We start from the raw sequence: 25066 nt of genomic DNA on the forward strand, positions 1-25066 counted from the left end.
CCCATTACTGAATTTGTCCTCTGAGCAAAACCACAGCTGAATTGTGAGGTGCCCTTCTCTTGGCCAGAGATACCAACTTGTGAGTTGTCCGCTTGAGGTGGAGAATAGAAGAATAAGAAAGTCAGTCTGAGAGCCTTTATGCGGGCAAAGCTCTTGCTGTGGTGTTCAAATAGGTACTGCGAGACCTACCCTTCTATTTTAATCTTGCGCTGGCATGCCTGGTCTTAAGGCTATGACTGAACTCCTTGAGCAATGACATTTTCACCAAGGAACAGAAACATCTGATCTGTAGCAATAACAATGAAATTTATCAATAATTTTATATGCTTATATGGGGAAAAAAATTCCAATCAAAGCTTAAAAAAAATCCCCCTCCCAAATACAGCCCGACAGTGAACAAGGACTGAGCCATGCGAATCCACCTTGTGCTTGTCACCCCACCAACCTGCTGGAACGTGACCGTGGAGATGCAGCCATTCCTGCTTGCATCCAGTCCCACTGCTGAGAACAGATGACGATGTGCTGAGAACCTGTGAGAACAGTCATACGTGCTTCCAGCTTACATGCCGAGAGCTCCTGAAAGACGCTACTGGGGAAGATGGTCACATCTTAATGAGCTTATCTGCTAATGTTTAGTTTGGCCCCTCTTCTGCTGTATTTGCTGTATCATGAACATATATATGTATAAATATACATTTTTCCCTCTTTAAAAGCCTCTGTCCCCATTTTCCGTGATAATATGGAGAGTTAGAGGGCTTTTCCTTTTTAAAGCGATTATGATTATGTGCAACCTTTGCTCCCGAGTCATTCACACAGAAAGCACAGACAAGCCCCCCTGCTGCGAGGTGACAGCTCTGTCTGGCTCTGCGGGGCTTTGGTATTCATAGCTCCACGAGGTCATCGCTGGAAAAAACCTTGACGGTGATGTGACCTGGCACCTCGGCTGCTTCTTGGCTGCCTCTCCCTCGGAGCTGCAGAGTCTGCTGTTCTCTGGGGTCACTGGGTGAAGCTGCCAGCACTGCCTGTCCGAGGAACTGGTCACACAAGATGTTGCTGTTCCAGACCTAGAGACAAGGGAACAGAAATAAACCCAGCTGAAGCAGTGCTTCTCTCGCACTCCACCTGAAAGGGTTGTGCTGGAGGAGGGTCACCCCCACTGACCCCTTGAAAAAGCAGCGAGGAGGGGCATACACCTAAATTTAGTTCGTCTAGAGAACATGTGGGAGATTCTGGATTTGCACACTCATTTATATACACTATGCAAATAAGAGGCTAAATGCGGCTTTTTGCTTTCTAGGTCAGAGCCTGCCTAGAAGAGGAATAAAAATTACCTGTTTGAGCTCATCAGCAGTAAAATCCTACATGCAGTCAGCCTGTCTGTGCCGCTCTGCCTGCTTGTGCTCACCTCTGCAGTGTCCCCACAGTGCTTTTCCTCTGACTGTGTTAGAGCCAGGTCCACACTGCTAGAGCAAGGGACAGCAGTGGTTTTGGAGTCCTCGGGCATGTCCTTTGTCACTGCTCAGGATGGGGTTGGCCATATAGCAAGCAGCAACTGAAATGGTGTTAATAGTGGGTTTTGCTGCTAGTCTCACATGCCAGTCTTTGGTCTGTGAAGTTCATTAGTATCTAACTTTCAGTTATCCTGGAAAAGTCAAAGTCTTTGAGCTGCGTACAGTAGAGAGATGGGGTGAGGTCCGATGTGTAAATCAAATCTTTACTAAGGATCAGGCAATCCTGCACATGCCAAGAACACAGACCATGTTCCATCAGCTATTGCATCAGTTCCCTCTAATCCGTAACTACAGTCTGTGGTTTGGGGGTAACACTGCTATCATCCTCCTTCTGTTTATAATATTTGTAGAATATACCTGTTAGCTCAAAGGAGTACTACGGCACAGGAGTGCTATGCACCAGTACTGCATTAGGCAGTAAAAAGTCAGAAATGTATCTCTTCTTCCAATACAGTGCTATAAAGCTATTTCAATTTCTGACACTTATGTGCTATAGTGAATTGGTTCACAGATTCATTGTACAATCTCCCTACACTGATGAAGAAGACATAGTCCTTAGTATTTGTCTAATACTAAACAACTGTGTGTATCAAACTGAAATGCCGTTCCACTCTCCCAAAGCTTTCCTGGACTGCCTCATCTAAATACCAAGCTGTGTTTCTCCAGCTAGTGCTGTGGTAAACAGTGTGGTCTAGTTCCCACAGGACTGAAATTCAAGGTAAAAAACTTCTTAATAATAGGCTTAGCTTTGGTTTTATTTCAAACACTGAGTCTGGACAACACTTGGCTTTTCTTTGTCTCTGTTTCATCAGGTACCAAATGAGGCAAAAAGTAATTCTGCAAATTCCTTCAACTTTGGAATGAAATGTGCCTTCTGATTCCAAAGTGTCATCAGTTGCTGTTTTATGGAAGAGACCTAGACTAGAGAATCAGTAGAACAGCTGAATAGCTCCAGGCATAGCCCAGTAAGGGAAGCCGAGCTCTCACACTTCTATCCTGGGTATCAGTCATATAAAGGAAGAGGTAGCACACGTCAAGCCCAGTGATGATGTTGTGCTCCCCTGCCTGCCTTCAGCAGCCCACCCTGCGTGGCTTATCTCACCTGGACAATGATAGGACTGTCGATGTTCTTTCTGTAGAAAATCACTTGTGTGTCGAAGATGGCACTGGTCGTATCGTGTTGCACAGGGGAGCGCATGCTTTGATTCTCACACTTGATAAGCACATAGGGATCTGCTCCTAAAACACAATCAGCAGCACAGCTCTTAGGACACAGAATGGCAGCTGAGACCTGCCCAGAAACCCAGCAGAAGCAGTCCCCTCTGGTGTCTGGCAGCACCAGGGCACGTCACATCCACTGCTAGCTGCCCATCACCAGCAGAGGTGAAACTCTGCATTCTTGTAACGACTGGATGCTGACAACTGGAAACCAAGCACCATTTGTTGTGAAACCAGCTCACTCCTAGACTGGGATTGAGATCTTTCCACATACCCTTGCTGGGCATCCTCCAGGCTCATCTGACAGAAAGTCTTCAAAGTGACACTCTTAAGCTCCCCGACACTGCTCTGGATGTGAGAGCCAAAATGCATCTGTGCATATGCGATCTGATATGTAGTTCTGGGTGCCTGTGCCCAAATGGAAGGTAAAAACTGTTCATCATCCACAATTCCTACGGAGGGCAAGGACAGGAACTGCACAGAACTGTTTTTAGATCACTGAATGCAACACCTCGGTGCCCACCTTTAGACTGCGTAGCTTGAAAGTGCTGTCTGCTGTATTCTGATACGAGTATTAGCGTTAGGAGGTAGTTTTCAAGAAGCAGTTTCTCTTCCAGAAAGTAAAATATTGTCAAAATGCAAAAACTTTTTGTAGGAGTGCACTGGTTTCAACAAAGTTGTCTGTAGGGAACTGTCAAAACAAATCCTCCCCAGTTTCTCATTTCATTCCCATGAACCTCAGACAATGTCTTCGGTTCTATCATTTGGATCGATGTAATTTTGAAGTTTATGTTATCACAACGTGTTTGTATCTATTATAGGTCCTAGTTAATGTTTTCAATTACACTTTAATTTTACGTAACCCTCTGAGATTATTCAACATTTTAGAAATGCTTTGTTGTTTTCATACTGAACATTTTTACTTTGTTATAAATGTTGATATTTTCTTTCTATTCCAGTAAGGTGCAAGAACCGATTTGGAAACACCTGTCTTTATCCTCAAATAGAATGGACCGTTCCACTTTCTAATTAACTTTTAATTAAACACAGGCACTACCATTTTTTTGTATTTCAACACAACTATTTCTGTCCATTCCTACTGTTAATGACAGCATATCTGTTTTTCCACACCTTGCTACTTTTTAGATACGGATTTTAAATAAACCCTCTGAATGTGTGTAAGTCTAAGTCAGACTTGTGATCATTTCTTACACACAGTTTGTCACTGTCTACTTGAAAATGCCACCGCTGGAATGGCAGCCATAAGGCAGCATAATTTTAAGGCAGCTTTTGTTTTTTAATAATTGATACCCAGGGTGATTTTCCTCAAACACATCACTCATTTACAAGAATGGATACCAGCATCTCACGCAAACAAACCACCTAACAGCTACATCCGAAACAGAAGGAGCTACTTCCACTTACGAGAAGGAAACAGGTTTTTCCATAGGCTGCACTAGGATTACACCTGGCCAGACGTGCGATAGGCCTGTTACCCTGACAACACCTCACACTTTCTATAGCAGGTAGCAATGTATTGGCTTTTCTGACAGGCAATAACTTTCTGTGTCACTGAATGTGTGTGTTTAGCTCTGGGGCATGGGGCAGCACCACGCTGTGTAATCAGTGATGGAAAAGCTCCCCCCCTTGGCAAAGAGATTGGGAAAATGGATCGGAATAAAATGGGGTCTTGCATGAAATGGTGTCAATTACTTTGGCGGAAGGCAAAGAGCAAAGCAACGTCTGATCATTAACAGTAATTAAGAGATAAAGGGCATAAGAAGGGGTGGGGAAAGGACACAGTCTTTAAAGAGGTAACAGGCATATCTGCTGGGTGAGGGAGCTGTTAAGGAAGGGACTTGCTAAGTGAAAGCAAAAGGACAGCTAACATTTGAAAGAAACAGATTCAAACTCTCAGAAAGAGCTAGAAAAAAAAGAGGAAGGTAGAAGAGGAACATGAAAAGTACCTGCACAGCACGACCTCATGATGGCATCGCTGCGTGGTCAGTTATATTAGGAGGGCTGGCGCCAGTTCCAGAACAAAAGAAAGAAATGGGAGAGCTGCACATGTGGGACAAGACAAGGGATGCTCTCAGCTACAGTTGGCACAGTTCTTTGCAGCTCTGGGCCTGGTTTATTTACAGTACAAAGACAATGCAGAAAGGGCTACGAATGTGGAAAAGCAACATCCTAGTATTTGCCACGAGCTGGGAATGAAAACAACTGGAGCTGCTACTCTGGCAACTGCTCTGGCAGTGGAAGGAGGATTGGGTTGAGTTCCCAGGCACACATATGACTCAAACTATGCTTTGAACACCGTACTGTGTGTATAAACAACTGTTTCATCTCGGTCCTATGGCCATGCTGTTGCATTGCGAAGTTGTACGAAAGAACAGCGCAAAGAGAAAAGTTGAAAGCTGTAAAACCCAGCAACACTCCAACAGTAATGACATTTCTAAGGCTTAAAGAAGTCTATGCACAGTAGTCTAAGGCTCTTTTTTTTTTTTTTTTTGGAGAATTGAACTGAGGATCTAACATCCACATCCTTCAGCACTGTAGCACCAAACACAAAAGGCTTTCTAGAAAACATTATTGAGAAAAAGTTCTCAGAGACATCCCCACCCTTCTCCAGCTAGACTGCTCTTACTGGTATACGGAGAGCTCTGACAAACTCAGTCACTGGAAAAAAGCATGGGCCAAACAGAGCAGACACAGCGCTGAGACACAAGCACTGCCTTGGGAATTGCAACAGGTTGTTTTGCCTTTTGCAGTTGAGCCTTTTCTCATGTGATATCTCTTAGCTTCTCCTGCAATACAGATAATAAAAGGGAGTCTTTCCACTGGCATCAGCAAATCCTCCCCCACCTCTGCTCTGTTCTCTCTCTGCTTCCCTTCTCATGCTTTGACTGGATATTTACCAGCTGCTTTTTGCCTTCTCCTTCCTTCTATTTCTCAGACTGCTCCCAAGGTAACTGCCATTAAAGGTACCAGATACTCTCCTTACCAGGTATGTCACATACCGGGGATCACAATACCTAGTTTGGAAAAGAAGTGGTGAAAGGCAACTAAACATGTGAATTCAACATGGAATTTCAGTGGGAAGACTTAAAAATGCAAAAGGTGATTTGTTCTCAAAGATAAGCTCTTGGGAAGAGAGTGTGACAGACAGTAGCGAGGGCAATTTTTAAAAGAGACTTGGGAACGAGAGACACAAAATCTCTGAGCACACAGTGCTTCCTCATCTTCTTGCAAACCTGCCACTGCGCTTGGCTCACAGATAGTTGGATCAACTTCAGAACAAGCTATCTCAGAGAGAGGTACTTCCAAGAGAAGCAGCCTATATGCATTCAGAATTGAGTCTGGGCAGCTAGATTCATCCACTATTCTTGACAACAGCAAGCCATCCATTATTTTTTCCAGACAGGACAATGGATCAAAGACAGCAGCAAGGAGGAGCTTTCCAATAAACATTTAAAATAGAGATTAAGCTTCCTCTGGCAGGGAGCAGGGTTCTGATGACAACCAGCTTGTGAACCAGGCCGCGTGTGGACTTGCTATGCAGTCTTCATTCTCTTCCAGTTTTGTTTAAGTAGTTGCTCTGAAATTTGTGCTAAGCACGACTCTCAGATGATAGTGATGGACATATGTGAAGAACAGTGCATTCAAGTCTAAAATCCCTCCATCCAAGTTATATCAAAATAAAAGGTCTCTCTTCAGGCTGCTCTTACTTTCAGCCACTCCATACCCAAGTGTCAGAGAACAGAGACATCCTGATGTTTTCAGGACAGTTTGTCACAGAGGTGTAATGCCTTGTCTCAGTTCTCAGAAGCTTCAGCATGAATCATAACCTCCTCCTTTATCATCAAGTTTTGTCTTCTCTCTCTGCTAAGGCATGATCGTGACAAACCAGGCAGGTGGCTGGACAAGGGGGAATACAGCTGACAGATGAGGGAGACTGAGCATAAGAAAAGAACCAGCTTGAGAGCTGAGATGCTGCAGATCAGAAGGTGACAAGTCAGGAAACCCTCGTCAAATGCAGCGGGGCTAATCAGACGTAGCAGCTGACATAGAAACAAGTTGCCATCAGCTTTGCACCAGAAAATGAGTAAACTTTGTGCGGTCCTCTTAGCAGCAGGCAAACACAACCACTTAATCCACCTATTTTCTACTTGAATAAACATATTGACTGTGCCTAACCTGAAAGGAAACCTCTACTTGTCACTCCCAATGGCAGTTGCCGTGTGGCCTCTTCCCTCATCTCACAGTATTGATTAGACAGGAGGCTGCTGTTGACTTTTAAGTCTAGTTCACATCAGGAAATGCTCCAGGAGCGGCAAGTAAGGCTGGTATTTTGGTAACTGCCCATGTGACTTTGAGGTCTAAACTCATTTCTGAGAAAGCTGGTCTTTTTCAAATGCCTGGCTGCTATTTCTCCTTGAGATGAGAATGGGAGAGGGTGCAGGCATGGATCCAGAGAAGCCAGAGACAAGACGAGAGATGACAAGGAGTTGCATTCTTTTGTGGCAATATTAGGAAGCAGTCTTAGAATATAGGATATTTAATGTCCCTGGACACATGACTTTCTAGTGTAAATTTACAATCCAGCCACACAGCGTGCTTCAGGGAATTTCTATATCCACTGTTCTAATCTACCAAAAAAACCCCCAAATGTGAGAAAAATGTACCATACTCAGCTTTTTATGTTACCAAAAATGGACTCTAGTATCAGTCAGGAGCTTTGCCAAATTTCCCAGCAAGGTGTCCTTAGAAGGCAGAGTGCCAGCTATGGGCATTATCCTTGTCATTGCACAGCTTGATTTTGTTACGTAGCACAAATGTCAGCAGTGCACATTCAGCCTAATGTGTTTTTTTTTTATTTACACACTGTCCCTACTTCATTTGTCTGAAGCTGCTATAAGACATGGCATTCTGCAAGACAATTTATGAATGTACTTTGTGAATTGGCCATACTTATAGGGGAAAAAAGGCTAATAAAGAAGGATTCAAACAGGGATTTCACAGCAGAATTCAAGATAATGGGGAAGCTACTGAAGTGAAGTAACTTAGCGCTCCTTCAGTGCCCCCTGAATGGATGAGATTTGGAACTATAGGCTGAAAAGAGACAAAGGCTTTTACTGAAAGCTTTATGGTGATACAAAAGGAAGATATTTTAACTTATTTGGTGAAGTTTTATTCAAAGTCAAACAATAAGATTCATTTAGGTTTTGTGTTCAAAACCCCTTATGTTTTTGATGAATTTTAAAATGGCACGTTGTTTCACACGGGGCAATGGAAACACTTCAGAAGAAGATTGACAATGATAGACTGATTTTTTTTTCACAATGAATTCAATACTAATTCACAAATAGTATCACTTGACCCAATTCTGCATTTTTTTCAGCAGATAAAATAATCAAGCAGAAGTTTTGCTTAGGTTTAAAACAGAAAATCTGTGAGTCCATTTCCTAGAGACAGTTCTTCCCACAATAGGTGGAAGTTCTGTCAGGATAATCATCAGCCCAACGCTGGATGCTGAAATCAAAGTGGAAGAAGATGCTTCAACTCAACCTGACCATGTGTGGTAGTACTGGGTCCTAAAGGAATCTGGGCTATCCTGTAGTTAGAGTATCTATTACACATTGGTTGTACGTCCTATTTGTATATTCCTGAGGGTCTGTGTCACAATGCACCAAATCCCACAACACTCTCCAAGCTGAAGCCTGGTCTTCGGCAGCTGCAGGCAATTGTTTTTAATGATCTTGTAAAGACTAATTGCACTAAGGATTGTGAAACGCTAAGGGTGGAGAATTGGCTTTTATTGCTTTACTGCAGGGAATGTTAGCGAAAAATGTTTAAGGAATTTTAAAAGAAAAAAAAACCCTTAAAAATGAAAATGTCCTTCACAGGGCAAGAACAAGAACATACTGCCTCTTTTCAATGTACTGCTCTGCTATTCTTGTCACATATAGCTCCTTCAGACTCACGCATCCATCCTGCCTTGCTGGGAATGTGGAGCCATACTGCTTGTTTGAGTGAGGTGTTTGTGGCTTCTGTTTTTCAAGAAAAGTACCAAGAAAAATGAACTGAATCAATTTTTTCTATCTCTTCCCTCCAACATTCCTGTCCCCTGAAGAGACAGCCAGACTTAACAGAAAGTGGCTTTCACAGTGAAAAGTACATTCAGTCACCACTCAGTGGGTGCCAGGAATAACTATGAAAAGGGGACTGGAATAAAATTGTAGCCAGCTGGTGGGAGAAATTTTACAGCTGCTTTGTGAGACTGAAGATGAACTGTACTACAGGTCTAAGTCTAATGCCTTCTCTACCACAAGAAGTTGATGCAACTGAAGTCCACATCTTAAACTGCAGAGAGCTGAAGAGTTATCTGGAGCAAACACGGCACATGTTTCAGGAACCTCTTTAATTTCCTGTTCCAATTTCACCATAGTGTCTCTGCTCCTTTGCTTTCTCCCTTGAACCACTCAGGGCTGGATGTGTCTACCTTTTTCTATTGTACTGGTCGTGGCAAATGAAGGCCAACAGACGGAGAGTAGGAGTAGAAAATGAGGAAGCAAATGTCAACTGGACAAGTCTCCTAATTAACTGTCAACATCAAGTGCCAGAAAGACATTTTAGTGTCCCTCAGGACACTTCCTTTGACATGTAGATACACAGTCCTGTACAAGTCATTTAACCTCTCCCTGTCCTAGTTTACCCATCTGAAAATGGTTGTTTGAAAACCATAATTTCCTCCCTGAAGTGCTATTAAGCTTGTAGTAATGAAGAACAAAGTGCTCCGAAGGCCGTGAATGACATTGCTGAGGTAAGTGTAATACACTGCGTGAGCCTGTGTGATTCAGCTGCCTCCCTGGATATTTTCCATTTAGGCACATAACGCTGAAAGGTGAATTTCTTACTAATCCCCACAAAAAGCTTCTCAGCAGTGTCTGGCTACTACTGCCCATCTGGACCAGCATAGATAACATATAACTCTTGCTGTTTTGCATCATCTTATTCATCTGACCTCTCCTTTTGAGCAGATTTTACAATGTGCTGAAAAAAAAATCCCATAAATCTTCAGTTTGTTTGGATAATTTTTCACTGCTTACATATCAACTCAGATCATCTTTAGAGGACTGAAGAAGCCCCTTCCACTCTTCCAGGCTTGCTTTACACTTACCGCCTGATCTGTCCTGCTTCTGTAAACCCTCTGCAGAATGAATTTTGATTTGGGTGACTCTGCGTGGATAGCCACAAAGAAGACTCCAACATGTCATTTTAGGCTTATCTGCCTTCAGCTCCCTGAAAAATCATGGGAAAAGCAATTGAAGCAATGAATGTCAAGCAAACAATCAATGGTTGTCAGAAATTTGGCATTTTCGGAACATGAGATTTGTACTCTTTCCTCATCTACTGTTTTGGAAGTCTGTGGTACAGAAATTACAGACTTTAAAATAAAAACAGAGCAAAGCAAAGTAAACCAGATGTGTGTCATCCTTTACATGGCAGCAAAAGTGGCAGAAAAAACCCCAAACTTTAAATCATGGAAAATAGTATCAAAACAAGAAAAAATTCAGCAGGCCTGATTTCACGAAACACTAGTTTTGCCCTCGCAGACAACCACTGGTTTCAAAGGTGCTGGTCAAAGAAATAAACAGTATCAACTGTAACTGCAAGCACCAGTGCTCAGTGTTCTCACCTAGAACTGGAGGCAACTACAAAAGCCAAACTAAAAGATCAAAAGACCCAAATTGAATTGCCCACTAGGTTCCTAAGTAACAATGTCCTGACCCAGCCCAAATGCCAGTGAGCCATCTGGAGATTCTTGGAGGTAACCTGACCATCTCAAGGTCTTGGTTCTGGAGCAATATGAGCTGGTGAGTCAGGGATATTTGACAGGCAACCATTTCCAAAGAGGTGCAGCCAATGTGGGCAAGGGAAGACCTCATGTAGCTGTGAGTGCAACCCACCTGAGTTTTGATGGCACGTCTGTGAAGAGTCTCAGGATAAACTTTGTAATGATGCCAGGATGATATGTAGTTGGGATAAGGATGTAGCGGCCTTGCTTAAGGATCCTCTTCAAAAACACAGTGCGTGTGTTGATGTACAGAGATGTGGCCACTCTCTCCTGCACAGTCAGCTTGTGGAGTCGATAGCTTCTGTTATCCTCCACCTATAGCCACAGAGCAGTATAGGGGTTAGTGCAAAGAAGGATATCAGAGCTTAAAGGCAGGATTTTCCCTGCACATCACACAGCCTTTCATAGGCAGAAAAGACAATGTGCAATAAAGGCAAATGTTTTTTCACCCACTGAAGCTGTGGCAGAGATAGTCCTGATGGGCAACCCAGTGCTCCAAGCACTAGCCCAATCAGGCTTCCAAGCAGTGCCGTTCTGCAGTTCCCTGCATCAGTATATACATGTATACCCCTAAGTGGAGGTGAGAGTTTGGGACTGGCAAAGACACGCATCCACCTACAGAGACATAACGCTACTGCAGAGTTTTGAATACTTTCAGCGATCCAAGGGCTCTACCCGCTGAGCTATGCTGCCATCTTAGGTGAGGCTGAGATTCATCCGCCTCCTTTCTCTAGCATGTAGACAGAGCATTCCAGTCTTACACAGCAGGCTCTCAATCCAGATGCGCACAGCTGTATTGTCATTGTCCTTTCCTGAACACAAAAGCCACAGAATAACCATTTATGTTTTGTTCTAAGCCTTGAAGCTGTGCCTAACTATCCTCTTCAGGGAACTGATGTTTGCCACAGCACAGTTAAAATATAAGCCTATTTCTTAAGCAGCTCCTGGGGGCAAAGACAGCCCTACATTCTTTTCTGGTAGTTCTCTTTTGTCTTTGGATAATTTAGGCCATGGTCTTCCAAGGGCCTTTAGTCATGATAATGAGCCTGGTGGTTTAGAACACTTCTGAAACACAAAAATTATTGAACAGAAATAAAGATAGAGCACTGATACTTTTCTGAAGGTGTGATTTTCTTTTCCAGGCCTTTCCAAATTAGATATACAGGCATGAACAAGGCAAGGTACGTTATGCTACTTTATGTAATGACGCTTTTCAGTATGTGTGGTTAACATGTGATTGTCAAATGGATAGGTGTGATGCAGATGTCAGCAGCTCTAACTGACTGTTAAAAACTGACTGTTTTATAGGGTAGGGCCATAGACTCAGTGTATTCCCACTAGCTGTAGCAACAGATGATAAGATAATCCTGATCCTCAGTGAAAATGCAGATGCATAGTTGTTTCTCTTGCTTTCCTCCTTCTTTAAGTTTGTATGTTTTCCTTTTACTCAGTTTGCCCTGGGAGTGCAATTAAATTACTGTTTGGGATCCCTTTGTTTCCTTTTCACATATACTCATTTCCTACTCACTACTCCAGCTTTTGAAAACACTCTTGATTCTTTTTTCTAAATGGCAAAAGAGAAACTGCAGACTTTTCAAACTCATTCACTTGACTGTATTTGCTGATGAAATGGAGGCAGGAGCCTCCAGTGAGGAGAAAAAAACCCTCCATGTTTCAAGTGTTAATGTTTTTTTGTCTTTCTCTTCAAAGCTTGGGGTAGGAAAGGCACGTAAAATTCTTTTGCAATAGGGAAAAATGACTTATGTTCCTTTAGTTCAAATAGAGCTTGAATTGAACTAAATTCAATTTAGTTCAAATAGTCTGTCTAATGTCAGCTCTGGTGACTGAGTGCAGTACACACGCACAGCTCATGTTGAGAGGAGAGCCAGACCCCACCACGATAATCATGCCTCTATCTGCCAAAGATCTCATTGCCAGAATGAAGCAGGGCTGCTGAACAAACTCCGAACCAGGAGTGCAGATAGCTGCCTACCTTTAATATTTCAAAGCCAATTGGGATGCTGTCTCCTTTCCCTTCTTTCTTGTATTTGCGGCGATCCTCCTGTTGTAATGAGACCAGCACTTTGTCCTCAGTCTTCTTAACATCAAAGACGTACTAGTAGAAGAGAGAAGAGGGTAAGCTGTTAGAAATGCCTTAGGATACTCAGGATAAAGCCATCACCTAGGAAATGCATGCATATGAAGGAGGAAAATGAAAATACGTTTGAGGGTGGGAGGAGAGTTCTCCATATAACAGACATTCAGCCATTTCCAGCTGAAAATTAATGCTAATAATAAGGATTTTTAAACCAAAAGTATCAGCGGCACTGAAACAGGTAATTCACATAAAGGACAGTGTGAGACAGTATTACAAAATAACTGTTGAGGCAGCAGAAGAGAACATCACCTCTGAAAGCAAAAGACAAAAGATTATGTTTTATTTAGATAGATATAAATCAGGAGTGAGTTAAAAAAATTAAACCAACAGACTCCAGATGGGGTCTTTGATAGATTTTGATTCTTCTTTTAACTTGAGTATCTAAGCAGGGCCTGTAAATTTCAAATATCTTTATACAGGACCTGCAAATGAAGGAATCTTCCAAATCTTAGTTAAAAAAACCCCAGACCCACAACTTTGTTCTGCACCTACAATTTCTATTTAATATAAGAATGACAGGAATGCTAATTTTGGGCTTTCTCAGTTTTCCTGAAAGTCTTAGGAATACCCACTAAAAAGGGTTAAGAAGGACTCCTGCATCTTTACCATGCAAATCTTTTATCTGAACTGTTTAAAGTAAACTTGAATCAACTTGGGTTTAAGACCAATCAAAGGAAATTATTTCAAGTTTAGGCACAAGTTCTCATCTCAATAAATCAGACTGGAATTGCTTACATTATTAAGCAGCACTACCAGACCAGTTCATGAGTAAGTATGTACCCTTTCAGTAGACAAAAAAAGTCAGATAGGTGTTTCTTTATACGACAAAGAATTAAACACTCCAATTCAATCACTGTTAGAGATGTCTTTAAACTTTGTTTCTTTCGTGCATACAGAGGCAAATCTGAGTTGTCAGAACCAGTGGAGGGGAAGAGGACACTATTTATGCCAAGTTTAGACAGATGCTGTATTCTTCCATCCTCAAAGACCTTTAAAAGGGAAGCAAACAAATAAAAGCATAAAACTGCAGCTGTGCACAGCTGGGTACTATGTGCACCACACATTCTGATTTAAGCTGAAATTCCCTGACAGCATGGAGAGGAGTATCATCAGTGGTTCAATTCCCCCCTCCCTGCTCCTCCAAGAGCTGCTAAAAAGCAAATCCTCATTGGGCTTTGCTCTGAGGTAGATACTGAGATTGCCTTGGTTACTGTTGTGGAATGATCCCCTGTAATGACTTCTCATCCCTCTGTGGTTAGAGCTCTGCAGAATAAGGCACCATCCCATTTCTCATCCCTGACCCTCACTGTCTCAGGCAGCGTCACACCCACGTGGAGGAAACACCAACCTCTAGCAGAGTTGGCTGAAGCACAGCAGTGTTGGAAAGAAAAACAATACCTTCCCAAGCCTCTGGGCTTCATTAGTTGTTCATGGTATTTACAGTCCAGATTGGCCTCCTACAGAACTACTGCTTGCTGTTCTGGGCTGGCTGTTTTTTTGGTACAAATTTAGTGCTTCTCTGTACTCTTACTGGTGTGCTGTATCAACACTGCAGCAGAGAAAGCACAGGACCCTGAAGAGAGTCTTAGGGGTTGTAAAGAGCCTCTGCAGAGAGAATCTAAACCACGAGATATAAATATGCAGCAACACCTAGAAAGGCACATTTTAATTCTTGTCCCTGTTGAACCATGTGCAGTGTTACCTTGTCAGATAGTGTTCCAGGGCAAATGGAGGTGTGGAAGGGGACCAAGAGACGACTCTTGGTCTGATGAGGTGTGTGCAACTGTGACGATGTTTGATCTGATGACATTTCAGCTGTCCTAATAGGTAACAAATCTGGAAATCAGCAGGTGGCTGTAGGAATACATTTATACTTGGCTTAAATTCCCTTATTTTAAAAGGGCTGGAAGTGTCACAATCCCTCTCTGTACAGATAAACTTCACAGGAGGCCTCAGTGGCAGGCATTCCACTCAGAGAGAGCAGACAGAGATTATCCCTAGACCATGGTAGTACACGCCACAGTAATTTATAACGGCCCTAAGCTAACATAAATGTGTTCCAGCACTGCTATTAAGAGCCTTTTAATCAACTAGCCTAGAGATAAAACTGGAATAAAAAGAACTTCCATTGCATCAGGCATTGCACTCAATCGTAACGTGTATATTTTGTTCTCTGTGGCAGCTAAACACTTACAAATGAGACCCAGACAAGCACTTGGAATACATCCAAAGTCATACAGGGGAATATCTGAATAAAATCACCCTCTGGAAATGAGGCACTGACAGAAGACAGAGCAGTGAAGATATGCTGCTCCATCTACACCTACGTGACAGGATGAGCTGGGAGTTTGAGATTCACTCCTAGTCTGAACAGCAAAGGCTGCACTTCTCCACTATCCTGCTATGAAAATTGAGGGGTGCAGACAGAAACCTCCCATACAAGTGCAAAGAAGCAGACGCAAGAACATCTTTAATTAATCTAAAGTATGTGATGAATTACAAAAGAACAGAAAGGTCAATTTTCAAAGTAACAACTAAAGCAGTAAGTACCCAGATCTCATTGACAGTAATGGAAGTTTTATGCCTGAATTTGCACTCACTGGGATGAAAACGTACAACACTGAGAAGGGCAGGAAGGTTAGAGTTAGTTGATGGTTGGACTTGATGATCTTACAGGTCTTTTCCAACCTTAGTGATTCTGTGAAATGGAGCAAGAATGGATGAACAGATAAACTGAATAGCTTGAAAGTTACCAGGTAGGATGAGACAAGGAAAATTCTGTAATGCTGATGAGAGGGTGAGCTTGGGGAAGAGACTAGATACTTTCAGAATCATAGATTAATGCAAAGGGATACTAACTAAATATGGTGGACCAAAGCCTCAGGCTATTTAAGGGTGTTAACTGAAGGGAGTTCTGTCATTAGAAAAATCAGACTTGCTGCCTTTCTACAAGTGGGAAACTGAAAGAAGTCCAGGCAGAACTTCACTAATCCTGGTGTGTCTGACTCATCAGCCCCAAACATGATCAGTCCTAAACAAGTATCTAAGCTCTTCTGAGAGATTTCACAGAAATCACTGAAACATGCGGTGAACCAGCATACTCCCAGATGACAGACACTGGCAAGGAGATTCTGTCAAGTAGTCACAGCCAACTCCTGAATAGGGTGGGTACTTCAGAAGCTCTGGCTAAAGTGGATACACTTCAATACCTCACAAAATACAGGGATTCCCACCTGAGGATTCTGAAGGAAAGTCTCTTTGTTATCAAAGCATCCACCAGAGCGATTTAGCAGGGGCTCTGAATTCTTTGCCCAAGCCCCATGCATAATTTTCTTCTCCCAGGTCTTGTGGATACTGAAGTAGGAGGTATTCACAATCCGGCAGATGTCCACGTCAGTGAAATTCTTACACCAGTCCTCAAACGTCATCCTGTTCCACGGGACACCAGGAAAGTCATGGTTTATTTAAAAATAAACAGTGACAGTCATGCAAAGAGCCAAAATAACACACGAAATCTTCCAGTAATTTAAGAGGAGGCATTGCTCAGCTGTCCAGAGGACAAACTGATTCACTGGAAAGCTCTCCATGTGGAAATACTTGTGAAGCCACAATCACACTACCTCAGAACTTAATTTAGAGAAATATCACCTCAGTGTCTTTGGTCAACTCTGGATTTGTTCCATTGCGACACCTAAGCCTAAAGGATAGGTTGTATCTACCAGGCTGGATTTGATAACGTGTATTTTGCAAAGGCAAAAGAGATTACCTGCAACCAAAGCACTATCCACTCCTCATTATTACATCTGGCCCTGAGCATGACTCAAACCTCTGTACTCTGGACATCGCTTTTATTTAGCACCATCTCAGTGCTATAACCTGTGCCTGCTAAAGTGACAGAGTGGATTGCAGAGCAGTTAAAAAACATTCACCTCCTCTAAGAGCTTGGTATTTCTGAACTGCCGTCATGTCCTGGCTTATTAATGGCCCGGAACCAAACCCTACAGCTGGTTTCCAGTTGCCAGTTCTGACAAAGCCAAACAAAGAGAAGACTTTTCATACTGAGCCCTGCCAGCACACTTGATGCAATATTGATGATCTACTGTAGGAGTTTCTGGACTGCCTTGGTGTAGCTAAGCTTTAAGCAGAGTCAAAATTATTAGAGTTCTAGAGATTCTGTAGAGAATGAACACTTCTCATGCCTATGCTGCAAAACATTGACAAATATAATTCATTGGCTGCAACTGTATTTACAGATACCTCAGCCATGGTTGACCTAGAAATACTACAGATAGGCACAGTAGTCAGTAAACAGGATTGACAGTGTGTTCAATATTTGGCATTCTGTCATGTAAATCAGCACATGTGTTGTCTTGAATTCTGAGCGAATGTCCTAATTATAGATAATAAATTTTGAGGGTGTTTGAAAGCTATATTTACTAAGAGCTACTAATTTTGTTCTGCTAGTTTTCAATCTTTTTTTTCTGTTCTTCTCTGTCATCCCTTGAAAGTTTAAAAGAAACAGACCTTGTGCCAGGACTGGATAATCTTATCCATTTGGGGAAGTTGTTTTCGAAGCTGTTAAATGGCAGAATTAATGAGAATTACTCAATGTAGCCAGTATCTCCAAACCCTTCACATGACTCCCACTCACCAGAACTCTCCATCATTCTCAAGAGTCAGTCCCAAGCTCTTACGTTCTGAATTGCTGACTTTCTTCCACTCCTCAGAACTAAAAGGCAAAAAAAGAAGGAGAAAAGGAAGAAAAAAAGAACAGCAAAGATGATTAATAACTTACATGAAATACTCTCACCTGGGAAAAAAAAAATAAGTAAAATTCTGTCATGGTCCTGTGTTATAAAGGTAACATTGGAGTACTGAAAGGACAGATGATATTCAGGAAGAAAGTGTGGGGCTTACAGGAAGAGTTGTAAAACATTAGTTGATTTGAAAGCTACTGAAAAAGAAAGAGATGAATGGGAAATTGGCACAACTAGAGCAGAACCTTAGATTTCCTTTGTCACACCCTCCCTTAGGACACTTAAAAAACTGGTTTGGAAGGTCATATGAGATTGACCCCATTCCCTGAAGGCCCTTCAAAAGAAACCTGGTTTTCTTCCTCAGGAGCTTATTGAACACTTCACTTAGACCAGGGCATTCTCTTCACCTTTCAATCTCCTTAAATAAAACAGGCCTGAGGTCTGAGATTTCCCCAGAGAGCCTTTGAGAATAAACTGTTGCAGCACGAGCCTAGTGTCCAGTTTCCAGAGTAACACTACACTGCATAGACACTTCATTGCCTGCATTAGCATACAACTTATGTGCTCTGCATTGTCCCCTGGAGGCACCTGCCTCTTTCCACTGACTGCAGGGGAGCACAGGATCCGAAATGCAAGCAGTCTGATGCTTAAATCAGACATGGTAGAAAGCAGCACGAGCCCCTTCCCTAATGTGTTAATTAGACAAACAGAGCCACAATTCCTCACTCCCTTTCCAAAAGTACTTGGAGGATAAAGTTGAAGGTGGTTGGCAGGAGGGAAGGGAGGTTGCTTGCCATAACAGACATTTTCTTAACCTATTTGGAAATTCTCAATTTAATTCTGTTAGGCCAAAAACCACGGGCCAACCTCAGACTCCTCAGTGCTTCCGCCGAAATGAGTGGCCGCTGTGCCAAGACGAGGGCTAGTGGGGAACTACAGGAGCTCAAATTAAACAAGACACAGTAGCTATTCTGCACATTCTTCACATTTCACCTGAACCAAACTCTTTGAAAGTAATAGATTTTTGCTAGCTAAAGTATGGAAGATAAGAACTTAATATGCCGTTGTTAAGAACATTGCATTACTAAATGCTGACAGTGGCTGGAAAGCACAGTGTTGAACTGTAACATCCCAGTTAAATGTTTTTCATGTGTAAATTGCCAATGATGGAATACATCCCCTCCAGCAATCATTTCTGTCTCTGTAGGGGTGCCTACTAAGCTCATGGCCCACATTAAAATTCATTAGAAAATAATTCAAGAAATCACAAATGTGGCAATTTTACAGCATTTTTCACCAGTCACTTAAATTATCTAAGAAAAAAAGACTTATACCATCCCCAGCAGCTAGCAATTACAGATGAGAGACCGAGTCACAGACAAACTCAGTGGTGAAGCTGGGAAAGAACCTCATGTTCTTGACTCATCACCTTAATCGTAGGCTATTTTCCTACTCACGCTCCAGTGTGCCAGAACAATGATGTATACAGTAAACTAAGGTCCAGGAAGCCATAACCTCCTGGCTGCTCCAGGATGTGTTCATTTGCTCAGAGAATGCTATACCTAGGAAGAGATGGCACAACGGTTCAGCCATCACTGAGTATTGCAGACTGACGTTGTGTCTCAACAGTGTTTAACCACGCATCTAATGTCCAGTGGCCCTAATCACAGTTTCATTCCTTTGACACTGGATTTGCAGCACTTACTTGTCGCTCCAGGCACCATTCCACTCTCTTTTTCCCCAGGGATTCCTCAGCCTGATCATGAACAGCTTTTCTGCATTAAAAGAGAATATGAGCCTTTCTCCAAGGCGCAGCTTCCGAATTGCAGTCACTGAGTAGGCATGGCCGATGACAAGACCCATCTCTGTCTCCACTTCATTGGCACTGCCAGAGGAAGTCTTCAGCACCAAGAATGACAATTAAAAAAAAAAGAACTCACATCATTGAGGGCACCTGACAGCTACATGTTCAAGGGCCAGGATGGGAAAGGCTTGTTTTCTTTCACAGAGCTATACGTTCCCTTCCCAAGTGATTTGACTACGCAGGAAAACAACAGCACTGGGGCTCAAAACTAGTGGCTCACTGGTCTGGTCTTTTGCATGATAGTGCCAGACAAGTCCTAGCAGATAGAAGCCCAGAGCATAGGAGAATACTGCCTGGTGCAGCCATTCGGTCTCCTCCTGGCCTCAGAGAGTGAGAGACTGATGGACAACCTTTACCAGCCCTTCCAAAATCTTGTCATCTTTACAAAATGGCTCTTCTGGATATTGATGACTGCGCTCAGACATAGCACTGTCTGGTGGTGTCCTCAACTGGACACTTTGTAGGGCCTAAGGATTTAGCCGTTGAGTCCAATGCCTGTTTCTGTGTTGGGGTAAGTTTGATACCTGGGAAGAACTACTGGCAGTGGGTAAAAATAGAGGGTGCAGGCAAAAAAACTTTCTAGCCATTTCTCAAACCTGTCCTGTACCTCACTTATGACCTGGCAAGTCTCTCTTACATGTCAACTGGTAGATCTGCAGGCTTTCTTAGGAACTGGGTTTGCTCCTCATGGTCTTCACATAAGAAACCTAGTTTCCAGCAGTGATCAGGCAGTAAAATGTCCTGCTGGATGACCTAGGCCTGATCAGATGCTGATCTAAGAATACCTAAAAATTGTCAAGCTCTGAAAAGGACCACAATTTTATTTAATGCATCCAGATCAAAATCTCCTAAGTACATCTAAAACCAGAAAAGCAGTATCATACAAAGATGCTGCAGTTGCTCTGAATGACGGGCCCTTTACAAAGCCAGTACAATGCTACTTCTGAGCAACACGTACCAGGCAGGACAGTGGAAAAAAGTAAAGCTGTGCCAGTGCTATAACCCTTCTTCTGAGCCAGAAACAATGCAAATGGTCATGCCTCTGGATTCATCACACCCTTGCTGGAGCCAGCATGGACATCTTTGCACTGAGCCATATCCAGAGTCTCTCTCACCTATATTGGGCTATAACCCATTGGGCCTTAGGACGCTCACTCCCTTGGACAGCAAGGAAGGAAGATTTGACTCAGTGCAGATCCCTGCATGTAAACTTGTAATAACCTAATTAAGAGCTCAGTGATCAAGCAAGCCTTTGCTCTGGTGGAGAGAGATGGACTTATTAGGTTATGAAATGCACATAGTACTTTCTCAGCTATTTTTACCCATTTCAAAATTTCTCTGGTCTGAACAGACAGGGTCCTTCTCCTGAGGCAGGTGTTGCACTGATACAACAGTGTTCAGTCCCCAAAGATTAGAAATCAGAAAAAAAAAAAAAGGGAAAAGAGAAATTTATATCAATTTGGAACTGACAGATGGTCTGGCAACTATGAGACTCTCGCCAAGACCTCTTTGCCTTTCACCAACAACAGCTCCTAAAGAATCAGCTCATGTGTTACACCAAGACTGGCTGACATTTCCAATGGGTTTGGGCTTTCTCCAATGTAACACTTTCACTTGCATTTTTCACAACTAAAAGCAAACAAGAGTCCTTGGCAGCACGGGAGTCTGTAACCTCTCCTGCTGCTTTTATTATCCCCCAGGCTTCTTACTGCTGGGCTGCCTTTTCCACCTCATTCTGAAGACACTTATTTATTTATTTAAATGAGATATTTAAACATCTACTGTCTGTTCAAATTTCTAAATGGTGAAGCTCAGGGCTATTTGTAATCCAAGGAAAATGATGACGCGTTTGTAAGTCAGCAATGAAGCAACTTGAGTACTAAATATTCTATACCCAGCAAGCTTCATTGTGTGTATAATACATCTATCAGAAAGTGATAAATGCAGACGAGTCAAGCCAAACCAATAGGAACAGCCTCTGTGTAATCAAACTTAAGAAGCATCTGTGTTTAACTTGACAGGCAGAAATATAATGCCAGGAAGAAGTGAAAGCATTACAACTGTAATTAATTGCTTTTTAAAATACAGCTCCCTGTACTTAGCCTATTTCCTCACCAGATCCCTATTAAGCAACTGAACTGTCTTAGCATTTGGGAGCAACCTATCATCCCAGAAACAACGTTTACAACAATTCACACCAGGAAGTCTGGTCTACCAGCCTGGTCTGAGCAAACCAGATGAAATTCTTTCTCAATAAAAATTCAGACCATGTGAAAAAGGTAAAACAAACACCAAAGACCTAGAAGAATTTGTTTCTGAGCTGTTGCCTGATGTTGCTGGGAGGGACAGTTCAGGACTCCTGTTCTACCCCAGCTGAGTTCTCAAATTCATCTCCCAGAAGGTACCACCTGCTCCTCTTTGGTACCATGGCACTGGTGCAGGGCAGTGCATGGCCAGGGCCAGCTAAACAGATAATGTTCTCAGGCATCTCCAAACATGGCTGAATTTCTGTTGTTCTAGACAGCTGTACAACTACCATGATACTCTCAAGAATTTCTGAATGAACCAGCACTTGGGGGTCCACCAGTTTACACTACAGGTATGAAATAGTTAAGTGCTACAGTAATATGATTTTCGTTTCACAGACAGGGAAATTAAAGCAAAGCGTTTAAGTGATTTAACTAAGCCCACATAAGATTAGCCTTAGCTAAGGTCTTAAATTGGAAGCAGAGGGCATGGGAGTAAGATGCTGAAGTGCACCTAGGTGCCAACCGTGCAACTTCTGGAGAATTAATCCCTTTCCTGCAGGCTGCACTTTAAAAATAATTTAAAAGCAATCTTTTAGGAAATATTCAGGTACCACAGCAGTTTGTTAGCCCTCCACGTGCAATAACAGCTACAGACAAGGTGAGCATTTCAGTGCTACCTGGTCATGGCCTGTCATTGCAGACTTTGATAGAAGGCGAGTTAAGCCTAGTTGTCACTGGTTTCCCTCCTATGGCAAGGGGCTGTGCAAGGCCCTTGCCTGACTGTGGTTTGTGAAGTACGTAGCACCCTTTGGGAGCTGCTACTTGTGTGCCTTCTAGTACCTCAAGTGAATGGAGGGAGGTAGAGCTTCCACAGAAGGCAACCCAGTATCACCCTTGAGGAAGCCATCCCCTCTACTGACTAAGTGAACTTCAGGGTCATGGCCTCCTAACGTAGGCACCTGAGTTAGCTGCCTCACATTAGCCAGTGTGGGCAAGTTTTACTTGTTAATTCTAATGGGGAGTCTTATTAACAAACAGTACTACCTGAATAACCAAGTGAGCTCAGCCTTTCAGCCTAGCTCCAGTCTTAGACTGACGACACGACTGCGTCATCACAACCAAAGTCAAGAAGTCTCAGCAGCTCAGTGCCAGCAGAACTGTTTTCTGTAAACAGATTTCTGTAAGAAATAAAGAAATTGAACACTGCCATCTGGCCTGTAAAATAGGGCATTCTAGGTGGATTAACCTTGGGTCAATACACAACTGTGACCATTCAGAAAGAATAGCATTCCAGATCCACAGTAAAGTGGCAGCACAAATGGCTTTGTGGGTTTGTGACAGTATTTAGCGGCTCATGGAGTTGTACTTGGCTGACAGCACTGCTGACTTTCTAGCTTTTTCCATATGAAGCTTATCTAAAGCATACAAATGAAGGACATACTCAATATACTTATACTAATAATGGTATTTTTTCCAGATTTTTTTCATTGACATTAACTCTTAAAATCCAGCTCTCTATACATACCGTAATGAAACAGCTGATCAACCCGCCTCTTTTATGCACTTTCAGCAAGTCTTCAAACAGCTTCATCTGCTCAGAAATAATCTCACCATATTTGCCCTGTACCAAATCAATAGATTCTGCCACTGCTCCAGTGAAATCCACAATTGCATCTGCAGCGCTGCCTCCGTCTAGGGCTTCATAAGATCCAGCCAGCCTGGAGGTAACACAGAACATTCTCAGTCACCAAGTGGCTGTTAGAAGTGCTCTAATTTGGCTTGAAGGTAGGTAATATATTTGTGTCTCACCAAGGAAAAACCAAAACAGAACAAAACAAAACAGCAGATTGCAGATAAACCTTTGCTGGGTTTCTAGGGAAGGAGTGTAATGATCCTTAAGGCTTTGGGCTGCTGAAGTAGAGTGCATGCACCCTTTTATGATTCACCTCCTCCATGCAGGTTAAAGGAGGAGTTTTCAATCTTTTTTAGGTTTTCCACTAGCAGCAAACCTAAAACCTATGGAAAATATGATAGAGTTGAAAGACAAAACAAACAGATAGAAGGGACAGCACTGAGGACGAAAAGGACAACGAACTAGCTCATACTTTGCATAAGCTTTCTCCAATAATGCACTCCAGAATTCATTTTTCACATTGGAATGGCAGTAGATCAACTTCCCGTCCATTGTTGGCAGCAGATCATCAACAACCACCTCTGTCCATTCTCCAAAGCACCAGAAACGGAAACGGAAAATCCCAGCATATTTCTCTGGGTTTTTAGGGTCCCATTCTTGTTCGTTGAAGTCTGGAATCACCTGAGAAACCATGCAAGGGAAAGTTCACCAAATGCACTATGTTAAGATTTATTCAGAGGGCAGACTGCCCTGGAGCATGCACTATGCTGGTATTCAGCTTCATGAGCAGTTGACCTTAAATAGATGAAGCAGTGAAAAGAGAGGGTGAATTTTGTACAAAGTCAGATATAGTCCTACTTCAAAGAATCTTTTAGGAAAGTAAAATTCAAATTGATCTGCAGAGAAAGACAAACAGAACCTATTGCACTCTCTGGCTTTGCTATACCTTTTCTTTGGTGCTCAATGGGACTGTGGAGTGGAGAGGTCTCGTAACATGAGAAATGAACTTCTAGAGAAAGGGAAGATTTGAATCCACCAAAATTCACCACTCATCAGAGGCACATTAGTCCTTGAGGGAAGAACATTGGCCAATAGGCAGGGAGACAACCATAGTTTATTAGCTTTAATTCAAGCACCAAACACGTTGATCACCTACCTGCTGCCAGAGGCTCTTCCTCAGAGCCAAGCAGGAGCATGCAGCCACAAACCAGCAGTTCCCCAGGGTGCCTTGGTGTAAGTCATGGGAGCTGATTCCATTCACAAACAGGCGGGGGTCTTCACAGAGGTCCTAACAAAGCAAACCAGCGATTACTGGGGACTCCACTCCAGAAATGATCACAGCATCCTTCCAGCTAGTCCTCACCACGCTTGTTCTGCATCGCATTCCCATTGAAGCATGGAGTTTCTGTACCAGGAAGTTCAAAAGCCCTCTGGCACTGTCTGTATTTGAGAGTCAGGGTGTACAGGATTATTTAAGTCATTACAAATAGATTGTGTTGCCTTATCTAAACACCAGGACTGGCCAGTTTTTTTTTGCCAGAGTTCCTAGTTCTGCCCTCAGCTGAAGGTGGTCTTTGAGGACTGGAATGAATTCAACATTTGGAAGATTTATTTGGCATTGGGACAGTTAATGAACTGAAAGTAAGTGAAAGGAGAAGGGGGAAGCATTACAGGGAAAGGCTTTGACAAAAAAAAAAAACCATCAAGAAAAGCAGCAGGAAGTGATGCTACTGCCACCAGAACTCTAAGCTCCTCTTCCTTCACTGCCATTCCCTTGGCTGACATACTGGAAACCCTCCTCCACCAACAGCATGAGTT

At 42.7% G+C, this 25066-nt stretch overlaps 1 protein-coding gene across 2 annotated transcripts in view; it reads right to left on the bottom strand.

Moving 5' to 3' along the window:
- Positions 1-860: 860 nt before the first annotated feature.
- Positions 861-25066, bottom strand: part of CAPN6 (calpain 6) — a 55647-nt gene continuing 31441 nt past the window's right edge. Inside the window, exons 2-12 of one of the 2 annotated variants that reach the window (XM_009810261.2) lie at positions 24405-24536; positions 23721-23929; positions 23141-23333; positions 19208-19401; positions 17397-17474; positions 15979-16174; positions 12581-12703; positions 10700-10902; positions 9910-10031; positions 2614-2750; positions 861-1064 (exon numbers count right to left, since the gene is read on the bottom strand). In XM_009810261.2, the coding sequence (XP_009808563.2) occupies positions 882-1064; positions 2614-2750; positions 9910-10031; positions 10700-10902; positions 12581-12703; positions 15979-16174; positions 17397-17474; positions 19208-19401; positions 23141-23333; positions 23721-23929; positions 24405-24536 (1770 nt within the window). In that variant the 3' untranslated portion in view covers positions 861-881. The remainder of the gene's footprint in view (positions 1065-2613; positions 2751-9909; positions 10032-10699; positions 10903-12580; positions 12704-15978; positions 16175-17396; positions 17475-19207; positions 19402-23140; positions 23334-23720; positions 23930-24404; positions 24537-25066) is intronic. The other variant, XM_059824405.1, reaches the window with a different exon arrangement.

The sequence above is a fragment of the Gavia stellata genome, chromosome 14 (assembly GCF_030936135.1).
Source record: "Gavia stellata isolate bGavSte3 chromosome 14, bGavSte3.hap2, whole genome shotgun sequence".
Classification (NCBI taxonomy): Eukaryota; Metazoa; Chordata; class Aves; order Gaviiformes; family Gaviidae; genus Gavia; species Gavia stellata.